Raw genomic sequence first — 14,158 nt, 5'->3', positions numbered from 1 at the left:
TCTCGAAAACTTAATAGTCTCTCCTTTGTTTAACTAAAACATATTGTCCGTGGTTTTAATAAACATTTCGACGAACACTTTCTTAAAACATCAACCCTAATCGTCTCTAATTGTTTGCTTGAAATACATTGTTCATGGGGCTAGTAAACAATTCTGCGAAACACTCTCTTAAAACTAGCTATAATTATTTTTACAAAATATGCTCGTGGTTAAGAAATATGAAATTTTTTATTTTAATTTAAATTTTAAATAGGAATATAGTTTTTTATTGGAATTGGAAACGGAAAATGGAATTGAGATTAGGAACATGGAATACGCTAACCCTGCACCGAACTGGAGCACTTGCATATTTACTAGAAATAGTGAACACGTACAAAGTATACGTTTTAGCACTGCAGGAAATGCGGTGGACGGGAACTGGCTTTTTTTATGAGAGAACCCCTTCCATATATTATAGCTGCAATGAAAGCCAACACATGGATGGGGTGGGATTTATTAACCAAAGATTAACCAAAGAATTCCTTATTATTGACTTTAAAGCCTACAGTAAAAGAATGTGCTATTTGCGCTTAAAAGAGAAATTCTTTAATTACAGTTTGTACTGTACTTATAATGTACTTCCAAGAGCTTCCATACTTACATTATTATATATCAACTTGTTACATACGTATATTATATTTTACATCGTTGGAATATAATATGTATTGTAGCGAGATTAAATAAAACGAGCGGTTCGAATTTATATAAATATATTTATTTATAGTTTACAGTTCGGTACTCTCTTATCAACTATCTCTACTTCTAACATTGTTACCTATATATACCAAAAGTATTATGTTCGAGAATATTCTGGCGTAGTCCCACCTCTAATTCGCCTACGTGACCGGTTATCCTCTCTCGCACTCGATACACCGCGAAGCTTCTGGAAGGGTATTAGAGATGCAATGCAACCGTTACCTGGCCATGCCGAGAGCATGTTCATAACACTGCTCCCCTCTTAAATCTGATCGTCCCGATCAGCAACTCTATATGTACGCACAGGATGGCGGAATCTACAGGACTCTCCAGCTCTGCATGAACCCTTTAGAAAGAAATAACAGTCTACTGACTTTGAAGGATACGATCTCATCGGGTTAATGCAACACACAGTAATTCGTACGCCGGTTTCTCGGAAGATTACTTCAAGCATGCTTCTGACAATCTTCCAATCCAGATTATCTAGTGCATGGCCTATCTTGGGTAAGGCCAAATTCTTGATGTCGCAATTGCACACAATTTTCTTCAAATTAGTTAGAGCACGCCATATATCCTCGTAGCTTGCCCTGTCTGTATACGACTTCCTGGTCACCATATACAGCAAAGATCGAGAACCATCTTCTAATCTCAGTACTCTTCCAACTTTAGGCTGCTGGTTTTTTAACTCGTCCAAACGACCGAATTTCTTATAAAATACGGATGAGATTCCTTTAGTCATCTCAAGATATTGGGCAACACAGTGGGCTAGAGAGACGTTATGCGGAACACTAAAAAGATCCTGCTGAACTTCTGTGGTCACGCCGAATCTAGCACTCGTTCTCTCTGCGTAATTTGACATAAATTCATTAAAGCTTGGTCGCCGGTCATCTTTGATCTCATGTTGAAGGGTTCGTGCTTCTTCTGTTTCATTTGAACCAGCATATGGTGCAAGACGATTTATGTGAACTACTTTTGGTTTACCTTTCAGCAACTTCTTAATTCGGTATATTACGTCATTTATTTTCTTTTTAATTTCATATGGACGTTCCCATTGTCTTTGCAGTTTATTAGACAAACCTCGACGACGTTGTGGATTATAAATCCAAACAAGATCACCTACTTCATAGCTTTCACTCTTGCATCGAGAATCATATTGATATTTCATTCTGTCACTGGCTATCTGGATGTGTTGTCGGGCAAGTTCATGAATGTTGTTCATTCTTAACTTCAGGCGGTCGACATAATCTTCGCTTGCAACATGTTCTTCGGAAGGTCTGCAGGCAAACTCTAGGTCGCAGGGTAAACGAACTTCACGACCTAACATCAGGCAGGTTGGAGTCTGGCCTGTAGTTTCATTCACGGCCGAGCGGTAGGACATTAGGAATAAATGAATATGCTGGTCCCAATCTCTTTGATGTTCTGATACAACCTTGGACAGGTGTTTACCCATTGTTCGGTTCATTCTCTCGACCATTCCATCTGATTGAGGATGCAGGGGTGTCGTTCTGGTCTTATTGACACCAATCAATTTACAAACGTTTTGGAAAAGGGTTGACTCGAAGTTTCGCCCTTGGTCGGAGTGGATCTCCAAGGGAACACTAAATCGGATAAAGAATTATTTAACAAGTACATCTGCAACGGTAGCAGCTTCTTGATTTGGTATCGCATAAGCCTCAGTCCATTACGTAAAATAATCCATGGCTACCAGGATATATTTATTTCCATCATTTGTCTCTGGAAGTGGACCTGCAATGTCGATTGCTACTCTTTTCATAGGACTACCAACATTGTACTGTCTCATGGGTGCCCTCTTTTTACCAGCTGGACCATTACTGGTTGCACACAGTTCACATTTCCGGCACCATCTTCTTACTTCATCTTTACAGTTCACCCAATAGAACCGTTCTCGAACCTTTTGCAGAGTCTTCGTGATACCAAAGTGTCCACCTGATGCACCGTCATGCAACTGACGCAATACTTCTGACACTTTACTTTTAGGTACAATTAATTGAAGCTTAGTTTCTGTACCATCATCGTTCTCAAAGGTTCTATACAGAAGATCATCTTTCAGCACTAGGCAATTCCATTGGCTCCAGTAACACTTGACTTCTGGATTACATGCACTAATGTCTTGCCAAGAAGGTCTTTCACTTCGACGTATCCAATCCAATACTCTTTTTAAACATGGATCATCTGCTTGAGCGTCTTGTAGCTGTTGAGGCTGCCATTGCTCATTAATGACGGTGGTTCGTCTCACGGGGCAAAGTCGTTCTTCTAATTTAAGACAGTGATTACAATTTGCACTGCACGGCCGTCTCGAAAGGGCATCAGCATTTGAATGAACTCTGCCAGCCCTGTGTTCGATCTCGTAATCATATTCTTATAATCGTTCTAACCATCTTGCCATCTGGCCCTCTGGATTACGAAATTGTAGGAGCCATTTTAGAGCAGCGTGATCCGTGCGAAGAAGAAACTTTCTGCCATACAAGTATTTATGGAAATGCTCACAAGCCTTCACTACGCCTAGCAATTCTCTCCTGGTAACGCAATAGTTTCTTTCTGGTTTTGACAAGACTTTGCTAAAGTAAGCGATGACTTTCTCCTGCCCATCTTAGATTTGGGAAAGAACAGCTCCTATTGCACTGTTGCTTGCATCGGTGTCCAACACAAATTTTCCTGCCTGCCTAGGGTAGCTTAAAATCGATGCGCTAGTCAGAGCCATTTGTAAGTGTTCGAAAGCTCTTTGACACTCTTCGCTCCATGTATATTCTTTGCCTTCTTGTGTCAACTTTGTTAATGGCTTGGAGATGTTGGAAAATCCTTTGACAAAACGTCGGTAATATGTACATAGGCCAAGAAAACTTCTAATTTCGTGTTTATCTCTTGGTACGGGCCAATCCTTAATTGCTGCAAGTTTTTCAGGATCAGCTGTTACACCAATACTTGCTACAATATGTCCCAAGTACTTCACTTCTCGTCGAAACAAGTGACATTTCTTTGGACTCAACTTCAAATTCGCTGTCCGCAATCGTTGAAAGACTTCTGTCAGATTATTGGCATGTTCATCGAAGGATCTTCCAACTACAATTACATCATCCAAATAAACCAGGCATGTTTTCCATGTTAGACCTCTTAAAACTGCCTCCATTAATATTTCAAATGTGGCCGGGGCATTACATAAACCAAAGGGCATAACTGTGAACTGCCAAAGCCCTGATCCTATCGAGAATGCGGTTTTTTCACGATCAGCTGGCTCCATGTCTACTTGCCAATATCCACTTTTCAGATCGAGTGTGGAGAACCAACGAGAACCAGAAAGTGTATCCAAAGTATCATCTATTCTGGGCAAAGGATAACTATCTTTTTTAGTTACTGCATTGAGCTGTCGGTAGTCAATACAAAAACGTGTTGAACCATCTTTCTTCTTTACTATCACTACTGGTGATGTCCATGGACTATTTGATGGTTCAATTACCCCTTGTTTGTTCATATCTTTGATGATGTCTTCGGGTTCATCTCTTTTCGCAAATGGAAGTCGTCTAGGTTGTTGTCTGATTGGCTGAGCGTCTCCGGTATTAATTTTATGCTTTACTATGCTTGTTTTGCCATTATCCTTCTTATCCATGGCAAAAATATCTTGAAATTCTATCAGCATAGACTTCACTTTTTTAGTTCGTTCATCATCAAGATCTTGGCACGTTTTAATCATCGTCTCAACAAGCTCCTTTGGATACTTAGATTTTGACGGTTTCTCATTAGTATTCATCGAACAAATCGAAGCCACGGGAATACACTGTCCGATCAAAGTTCTTTTACTTAACTTAAAAACAGTTCCCTTTAAATTCATAACTCTTACAGGAACGACATCTCGAATTCTCACCAAAGCTTTTGCCGTTAGGAACTCGGCATTATTCACATTTTCGACCATCCTTAAAGTTCCCTCTCGGCAGTAACCATCAGGTCTGGTAATCAAAATTTTCTCACTATTACCGGGTATTGTTACGTCACAAGTAGTTATTAAGCTGATAACATCTTCTTTGTCTTCATGAAACGGCAACTCTTCAACACTGATCTCGAGAACTCCATCTTTGACATTCAATACAGCCCCAACTTTCCTTAGTAAATCCATCCCCAATATGAACTCATCGGAGATCTCTGCAATTAATACTGTATGTTTCACTGTGGTCTGGCCAATGGATACTGACATATTAGCCTCGCCATATGTATTAATTATCTCACCAGTTGCTGTTCTAAGCTTTACTGTTGCAGGCAATAATTTAAGATGGCCTCGTACTACTTCTGGCCGTGCAATAGTTCTTGTTGCACCTGTATCTACCCAAAACGATCTACATTTATTATTGATACGACCCTCGATGTACAAGCTATGAATTTAACCGGAGGACGTAATGTTCACAGTTACTATGAGGGCTGTGTTTCTCGAGGTCGGCAGTTCCCCCTTGGTATCGACACGTTCTAGTTTTCCGGCTGTTGTATTATTTTCATGCAATTTACGACGAATGTGACCTACGTCGTTACCATTCCAACATCTGGGTTCACGTCTCTTCGGCATCGTGTTACGAACTACTTTTCGTACCATTTCTTCCAGACGTTCATCGTTTGGTTCGTCGCCTTCTTCAATGGTTCTTACTCGATGACTCCGTGAAGTTTGACTGGCTGTTTCATGTTCCAAGGCAATAGCGAGCGCTTCATCTAGAACTTTCGGTCTTGCTAGTCTTAAAGCTTTCTGTAATTCACTTTCTTTTAACCCATTGACGAAGGTATCTACAGCAATTTCTTCTAAAATGTTGTCTGGTACCTCCGGATAAGCCAACCGCACTATACGAGCAACATCTGCTTCAAACTCTTGCAAATTTTCACTTGCTCGTTGAGTTCTACTTCTTAGTTGCGCCTTGTAGACTTGTTGTAGATGGGCATCTCCATAACGTTTGTCTAGTCGGGTAAACAAGGTCTGGTAACATTTTTCTTGACCCTTAGGAATCGATCTTAGGATATCTGCAGCATCACCTCGTAAAGCAGTAGTCAAGGAAACAGCTTTTTCTTGTTCTGTCCAATGATTGGCTGTCGCAATAGCTTCAAATTGTCTAACGTATATGGATTAAGAAGACTTTCCATCAAATGGTGGCAATTTGAATCTCATGTTATGTGTCGTTTCGTCTCTAGGTGATTCTTCTTTCACTACCGGATCTAAGGCTATTGTGTTAACTGGTGGTAGCACTTTTGTATTAGTTATCATGCTCTCTAACTATTTGATCTTCTCTTCTACTTTATCGAATGTTCTCGTAACTTCTTCTAATTTGTCATTGTTTTGTTTACATACTTTGTCGAATCTTCTAGACATATTTTCGAATTTCTCGGCATTTTGTCTAGCTATTTCTTTAATAGTTTGAGACGTTTCATTGAATTTTTCATCATTCTTTCGAGAAGATTCTTCAATCATTTGAGACGTTTCATCGAATCTTTTGGAAACAGTCTCGAATTTATCATCATTTTTTGTAAAAGACTCTTCAATTTTTTTAGAAGTTTCTTCAATAATCATTTGCGACACATTTTTTATTTTCGTTAAAACTGCTTCTTCTGCTGACTGGAACTGGAATGTCTCTGGGTCTTCTCTATTCTTGTTGAGAACAGTCTTCAGTCGTTTTTGGAGTATCTTCTTGGACCCGCTGCAGTCTTCATCACGTTCTTCCAGTTGCTCACGCAACTGTTTGACTGAAAGTTGTACTAGCTGCATCTTTGGTCAGGCACACACGTACTTTTTAAATGTTCTTTCGTACAAAGAGCACTACCGATCTACTCGGATGTTCCCGACGAACAATACTTTTCAAAAGTTCAAAAGTCACTGCTGAATTTATTTTTTTTTACTCACACCGTAACACCAACTGTAGCGAGATTAAATAAAACGAGCGGTTCGAATTTATATAAATATGTTTATTTATAGTTTACAGGTCGGTACTCTCTTATCAACTAACTCTACTTCTAACATTGTTACCCATATATACCAAAAGTATAATGTTCGAGAATATTCTGGTGTAGTCCCACCTCTAATTCGCCTACGTGACCGGTTATTCTCTCTCGCACTCGATACACCGCGAAGTTTCTGGAAGGGTATTAGAGATGCAATGCAACCGTTACCTGGGCCATGCCGAGAGCATGTTTGTAACAGTATATTATTAACACTCTATCGACGCATTCGCAATGCTTTTAAAAACTCACAACTGACACTCGCCATCTCAAACGAGTGGCGTTGCGCGGTAACTATATTTTACTTTATCTTTGATACCACACGTTTTCAACAGCTGGCAATCCGAATTTTTTCTCATGCAACCTTTTATCATCATATTAAAAAAAGCTTTATTTTGATATAAAAAACATGCATACACGCTATGAGCAGTGTAGTTTATTTAAAAAATAAATGAACGAAATTGTTATTCAAAAATTAATTATCATTATCATTTTGACTGGCAACCTATTATCAATGTATTCTCCTATTCTTAAATGGATGTAAAAATGTGAGGTTGATTAACTACGTTATGAATTTAGTGATTTTGCGGTGAGATCTTAGACTATAAAATAATCTCCTGGTCGGAAAATAATAATTTTTAATTACACGAGTGTAGTTTTAAATCATAATTAGACAAGACATAGTTTTTGTAATTTAATCTTTGGGTTTATGGTTTAGAATAATTGAATAAAAATGGTTAGATCATGCAGCGCATTTGTTTGTTCTACCTACTACAAGAAATTCCAAGATAGAACATGTGTTTCGGTGAGTGTCAAAGCCTATTAATCTAAACCTTGAAAACTGATGACTTCAAAAATGTTTCGTGTATGAATGCTAAAATACTAATTGGCATTGTTGTGTTCTGTCTGTAGTAAATAACTTTTTTCCAGGCAATATTTTTTTCATAGACGTATACAATACCTACATTCAACCAACTTAACGATTAACGGAATTCGCAGAAAACCTTTTGTTGTAGTAAAAGACGCGGTAAACTGCACTGGTGTTCTCCATAATGTTTAAGACTTTGGCTAAATTTTAGGTATAAAATAAATATGTGTCATTAACCCGTTGTTCATAGTTTTGCATATTTTGTTACATTTTTTTTTTAATAAATAGTATTCTTGCATGTTATTTAACGTAAATTTCTTTCATCTACTTGTTTAATAATTTTTTTCTGAAACAAGTAGGTACTACCGTGCTAAGGATAACTTATATTCAAAGTAAATTGTCAATTTAAATAGTGGTGTTTAGATTGACCATATCGATCATCCGGAAGAAAAGGGTTACATCTCGAAAAATGTCAATTTTTGTTTTTTTATCTCAATGTACCTAAAATGTACTGTAGTTTTAAGGGAAAGAAGGGTACAAGTGAGTTTGCACGTAAACGCCACGAGATGGAAGTTGTAACTATACTGAATTTACATAGATGGCGCTACGATTCGCAAGAACAAGGTTCCATTTTAGTTTGTTACTGACTTTGACAGTGTGTACTTCAAGTTTGTTCACCAAGAAGGTTACATTTTGTGATATAACGAGAACCCGTGTACGCTGAAGATTAAAAAGAGGTGCATTTTGTGTTGTAACCATTTTTAATAAGAGTAAGTAGACATTTTTATAAGTTTTATTTAAGGATTAAGGTGACAATTCGAAATGGAACAAAACATGTAATTACATTCCGCTTCAAGAGGGTTACATCTGTAAATGTAACTTTCTTAAATACACTAATTGTAAGCATTATTGTTTGTTTTTTTTTGGATTTTAATTATATTTTGAGATGTAACCCTATTGACCAAAATATAGATATGAAAAATGGTAGTTCATTTAGATAAGTAATTTACTTATACAAATAAAATTGTATTTTTAAAAATTGCGACAGTAAGCTTAATTACTTTTCTTTATTGCAACTTAGAATTCGTTGGTAAAAAAGCGGAACTATCAACTTTTACACGTTAATAGAAACATTATTAAGGTCGATTTATTTTTAGGGTGCAAAAATGAATCGTATTCAGCTAATTATGAGTCTGATAAAGGATCAGTCGTCGGATCAGTGGCACCACGTAGCTGACCAAAATAATCTAGGTAAAAAAGTGAATTTTTTAAATAATTTATATTGATTCTTACTTGTATTTTTTTACTAGTAACCACCGCTGAGTCAGAAAGTAGTACTACCAATTTATTACCAAATCAAATTGAAAGTTCAATTTCAGAAAGCAAAACTTCTTCTTTGTACTTGAAGGAAAATCATGGTAAGTTAATCAGAGCTTTTCTCCAAGGTTAATTAATATTTCAATATTTCATTGTATTACAGGTGCAAATATTCAAAAAGAACATCTTCTGCCAGTTACTATTCCTATAGAATTAAATAGCTCCAAAAATATCCTACTGGATACTACTCTTAACGGTAAGTCAAAGTAGATTTTAAAAATTTCGCCTACTTTATATTTAGAAAATATTTAGAGCATTGCTGGGACTAAGCAAATAGAGACTACTATAGACTGTTAGTTTAAGCTACATAATATATTTATAGGATCAGACTTTATATTTTTCTTTTTAGATTTGCAAGATAAAAATACCCTATCATCTTCAAAATTATCATCAGATTCGTTATCAGATTCTGAGTCATCTTCATGCCTTGATTCCAGATACCGTTCGTCCGAAGTTTCTAGAAATGATCCTTTTTCTGAAGATAATAGCGTTAAGGATCCTAATTTTGATTCGTCAATTGATAGTAGCTCTTCCGAACATGAAGAAGACAAGCTACAGTTACCTAAATCTAAAAAAAGAAAAGTAGAAAATCGCCAATCTGAAAACATTAAACCAACTAGAAAGAGAATTACAAACCCGGATACATGGAAAAAAGTGGAAAACAAAAAACTGCGAAATAGTGGCCAAGAGTATACTTATACGCCTGTGATTAAATCGAAAGATGGCAAAACCGTAAAAAGCAAAGTAACTAAGGAAAAGAGATCCATCTTGCCACTTTGTGGCTTAAAATGCAAGTTAAGGCAAGTTATGCAAAGGGAATTTATATTATCCAATACAAAAACTGTAACACCGCGTTACACGAATGTACAGAATCCGAGAAAACCGAATAAAGCCTACTTTTTTTTAAATAATAATAAAGCAATTCGTGTTTGCAAACTTTTTTTCATAGCTACCTTAGCAATTAACCATAAAGTCATTAGTACAGTTTTCAGAAAGCTGAATTTATGTGACAGCTGTAGGGTATTGGAAAATGACAAAAGAGGAAGACATGGGAATCACTATAAAATTAGTGAAAATGTAAAAAATAATGTAAGGAATCACATCAACAGTATCCCACGCATTGAAAGCCATTACTGTAGGGCCAACATCAGTAAGGAATTTATCGATGGAAGTAAAACGATTACAGACTTGCACAGAGATTATACCAAACAATGTAATAAGCAGAACCTTCCCTGTGCTAACTATGTCATGTATAGTAAAATATTTAATTAAGAATTTAATTTGGCTTTACATTTACCCAAAAAAGATCAGTGTGAAGACTGTGTACAGTATAGAAATTGTAATGATGAACACAAACAGGATATGGAAGAAAAATATAACAAACATATAAAAGAGAAGGATTTAAGTAGGAAAGAAAAGGAAAAAGATAAGGACAGTGATGACAATGATGATAGTGGTATTTGATTTGCAGGCAGTGTTGCCGTGTCCAATCGGACACGGTAACGGACACGTTAACGTATTAAACTTTACTTTATACGATATAAAATGCCACGAAGGCTCATGTTTTATGTGGCATGAAGGGGAGGCTAATAGAGGTGTTAATGAAATTGGTACATGCATTTTAAATTATCTTCAAGATTTAGCCGAACACAATAAGGATGAACTTGACACTATATTTTATTCCGATAATTATTGTGTTGGGCTAAATAAAAACAGGTTCATAATAGTTATGTTTATCTACGCAATCTCGCACTTGAACATTAGCTCTATAACGCACAAATTTTTTATACCTGGCCACTCACAAAATGAAGGGGATAGTATGCATGCTCTAATAGAGAAGGAAATTAAAAAGTTTAGAAAATCAGGTCCTATATTTTGCCCAGATCAATATGCGTGCATAATTAGGAATTCAAAAAAGAAAGGTACAGCGTATAAACTAAAGGAATTATGTCACACTGGCATTTACGGTCTTAAAGCTTTAACAGCGGAACTATTTGTCAACCTACCTAATAATGTAAAACTGAATAATATCAAAATGTATAAGTTGGAAAAAAATTACCCTGGGATTTTTTTTATAAAACCTCCTTTGAACAATCCGATTACAATGAGGTAGAAATTATAAATTCAAGAATACAAATTATTGTTAATAAAATCGAGCTCAAGAAAGCATTTTCTGTAAAACCTGGTATAACCGATGCAAATGGGATTGTTATCGTTAATTGAAAAAAAAAAAACATTGCGTATCCTTTATTATACTAATTTTTACAAAAACTTGTGAACTATTTTTATGTTAATGAAAAATTCCTTTTTTTCGAGCGTTATTCTGTTTATTTGTATGAATAGTTGTAAGTAAATTATGTATTATATTACTAAAATAAATATTTCGTTGATTTAAAACTATATTTCTTTGCTTTTATGGTTTAATGTCAGACGGTTCCATAATTTGTCTACGATGCAACCACAAATTAGAAAAAAAGGACCGTGTTTTATGGGAAAGACAGTTACATCTTTCAAACTCTCCCTACCTTTTATTTTCTGGAAATATGTATATACATCATTTTAAAGTACTTGTAAAATCTTAACTACAAAATGAAAATGGTAACTTGACACTCTGTAATTTAAATAAAATAAATATTTTTATTTCAAATAAAACTTAAACTGACTCTCCTGAAAAATATTATATATTTAACTTTTTATTTCAAATGAAAATATTTCTACTAAAAATAAAATAATTGTGGGAAACATTTTAATTGGTTTATGTACGGTTTAAAACCATTTCTAAACTTTTTATCAAACATAATTAAATTACAATGAGCATTCCTAATGGTCATTAGGCTAATTTGCTTAATGTGTTTGGGATCTTTGTAAGCGGTTATATTATATTTTACCTTTTAAGCACAACAGTTAGAAAGTTTCTGCCATATTGATCTAAACTGATGAATTTATTGCAAATGTGTATAAATACTTTAGCATGGAAAGAGACAATGGTGGACCTGTAAGTCATTATTATGTATAAATCAACGCGTCTGTGACGCACTCAAGATAAGTGAAAGTAAGCTAAAAACTATAATGAAGACTGGCAGAGATTCTCAAGAAGATCTTACTGTGAATATCACGAAGATAAGAAAACAACTCGTAAACATTCTAGGAGCATTGACTTACCTGATGGAGAAAAATTTGAAATTCACAATATTTTGTATCTAATGCGTGAAAACAATCACATGTCAATTTAGATACTTTACTGGCCAAAATAAGAGAAAGACAAGTTTCTGAAATAAAGAGGACTAGCCTTTGGAAAGTGTTGAGATATTTAGGATTTAAATTCAAAAAAGAAAATAATAGGTTACTTTTATGGGAAAGAAATAGTGTGGTTCATAAAAGAATTAAATTTTTGAGAGAATAGACTAGACTTAAATCTGAAAATACAACATTCGTATACTTAGATGAGACATGGATATTTGCAAAGGGTGTAATTAAAATAATTTGGCAAGACGACAGCATAAAATCAATAAAACATACAGATAGCGAAGGCAAAAGACACATCATTCTTCATGCAGGAGGGAAAGAAGGCTTTATAGAAAACGCAGATTTGATTTTTTTCTTCAAAATCTGCTGATTACCATGAAAACATGAATGCAGATATGTTTGTTAAATGGCTTGAGGAGAAACTGTTACCTAGTCTGGGTGAAGTTATAGTTTTAGATAATGCACCTTAACATTCGGAGATTTTGGAGAAACGACCAAAACAGTCGTGGAACATACCGAGCATAAAAAATTGGTTAGTTAAAAACAATATCAACTTTCCGGAATACGCCTTCAAATCAGAGTTACTGGAAATTTCGAAACATAATGAAAAACCAACAGTTTATATAGTTGACCAAATTGTATCAAGTTATGGACATCAAGTACTACGGTTACCGCCGTAAAACTGCCAGTTTAATACCATCGAACACATATGCGGTATATGTAAAATGTATTATGATAATCACGTTGGATGCAGTGATGATGTAGTTAGGGAAATGTGGCAAGAAGTTTTTAAACTGCAACTCCAGAAATATGGGCCAAAACTGTAAATACATGTGAAATATTAATAGAAGAGCGGTGGATCCGGGAAAATAGAATTAGTGAAATTAATAAAGTGATTATAGATTTGCATAATGATAGCGGTAGAGAATTTAGTGACGATGATGATGATTTATAAATTTAAATAATCAGTAAGTACACTATTATAATGTTATTTACAAAATAATTGTACAGCAGGTTAACCATATTTATACATTCATTATTAGCCAAATAAACAGTAATATTTAAAATTCAATTTTAATCTTTGCTCCGCATTTTATACAAATTAACTCATAACTGATAATACAGGCAAAAATATTCTAAACAAAGTAAGTAATTAAAAAGACAATGGAGAACTCCAGTGCAGTTTACCGTGACTTTTATTTCAACGAAAGGTTTTCTGCGAATGCCATTAATCATTTAGAAGTGTAAGTTGGTTGAATGTACTGTATATATTAACATAGGTTGAGCATGCCATCAACGAGCATTGATGACTTCTGATCAACTTTGACCGGTTGTATCTCAGGAGCCACTGCTTGTAATTCAATTTTTTTCTCTTTTAGAAGAAGAGTCTTGCCGAGTCTTTTCCAACGCCGTCTTTTAAATTTATTTTTAACTAATAGTTACCGAGATATTCTATTTGTTGTTAAGATAAAAAAATTGTTTATAATTTTAAAACATTCTTAAGGCCATCGAAAAACCCGATTTCAAATCCATAAAATACATTAGAGAGTACTTTTTTTATAAGTAAAAAAAATTACAAACTTCTGACCAAATGGTCTAGTTTTTGTTCTGCAAGATTTTAAAGAATGTCAATTTAAAAAAAATTTAGATTGCAAAATTATTATGCGAAATTTCTTAAATCGATTTTAATGAAATTTGGCGGGCTATTTTATTATGTTATAAAGATTTTTTAGTCGAAATATGAAGGTCCTAAGTGCAATGAAAAACATTGAACAAAAAAAGGCTTGTTTCCCCTTGAAAATATTTTAATTGTTTTATTGATATTCCTTACCTATTTGATAGAGAGAAAAAGTCAGTTATTTATTACTGAAGTTATCACACAACTTTTTCTGCAAAACTCCGAATGCCACCTCTCACATTCACCTCAAAACAGATCCGCCCGGTCAAAAA

The 14,158-nt window shown here is 35.0% G+C and overlaps 1 protein-coding gene across 1 annotated transcript; it reads left to right on the top strand.

Moving 5' to 3' along the window:
- The first annotated feature begins 8,228 nt into the window (after positions 1 to 8,228).
- LOC140446397 (uncharacterized) lies at positions 8,229 to 10,426 on the top strand. Its single transcript, XM_072538945.1, has 6 exons — positions 8,229 to 8,355; positions 8,743 to 8,836; positions 8,896 to 9,003; positions 9,066 to 9,158; positions 9,312 to 10,175; positions 10,269 to 10,426. The coding sequence occupies exons 2-6, from the start codon at positions 8,752 to 8,754 to the stop codon at positions 10,424 to 10,426; spliced, it is 1,308 nt and encodes a 435-aa protein (XP_072395046.1). The 5' UTR covers positions 8,229 to 8,355; positions 8,743 to 8,751.
- The last annotated feature ends 3,732 nt before the right edge of the window (positions 10,427 to 14,158 follow it).

The sequence above is a fragment of the Diabrotica undecimpunctata genome, chromosome 7 (genome assembly GCF_040954645.1).
Source record: "Diabrotica undecimpunctata isolate CICGRU chromosome 7, icDiaUnde3, whole genome shotgun sequence".
Classification (NCBI taxonomy): domain Eukaryota; kingdom Metazoa; phylum Arthropoda; class Insecta; order Coleoptera; family Chrysomelidae; genus Diabrotica; species Diabrotica undecimpunctata.
The sequence above is the reverse complement of the archived record's forward strand: the minus strand, read 5'-3'. Positions and strand labels throughout refer to the sequence as shown.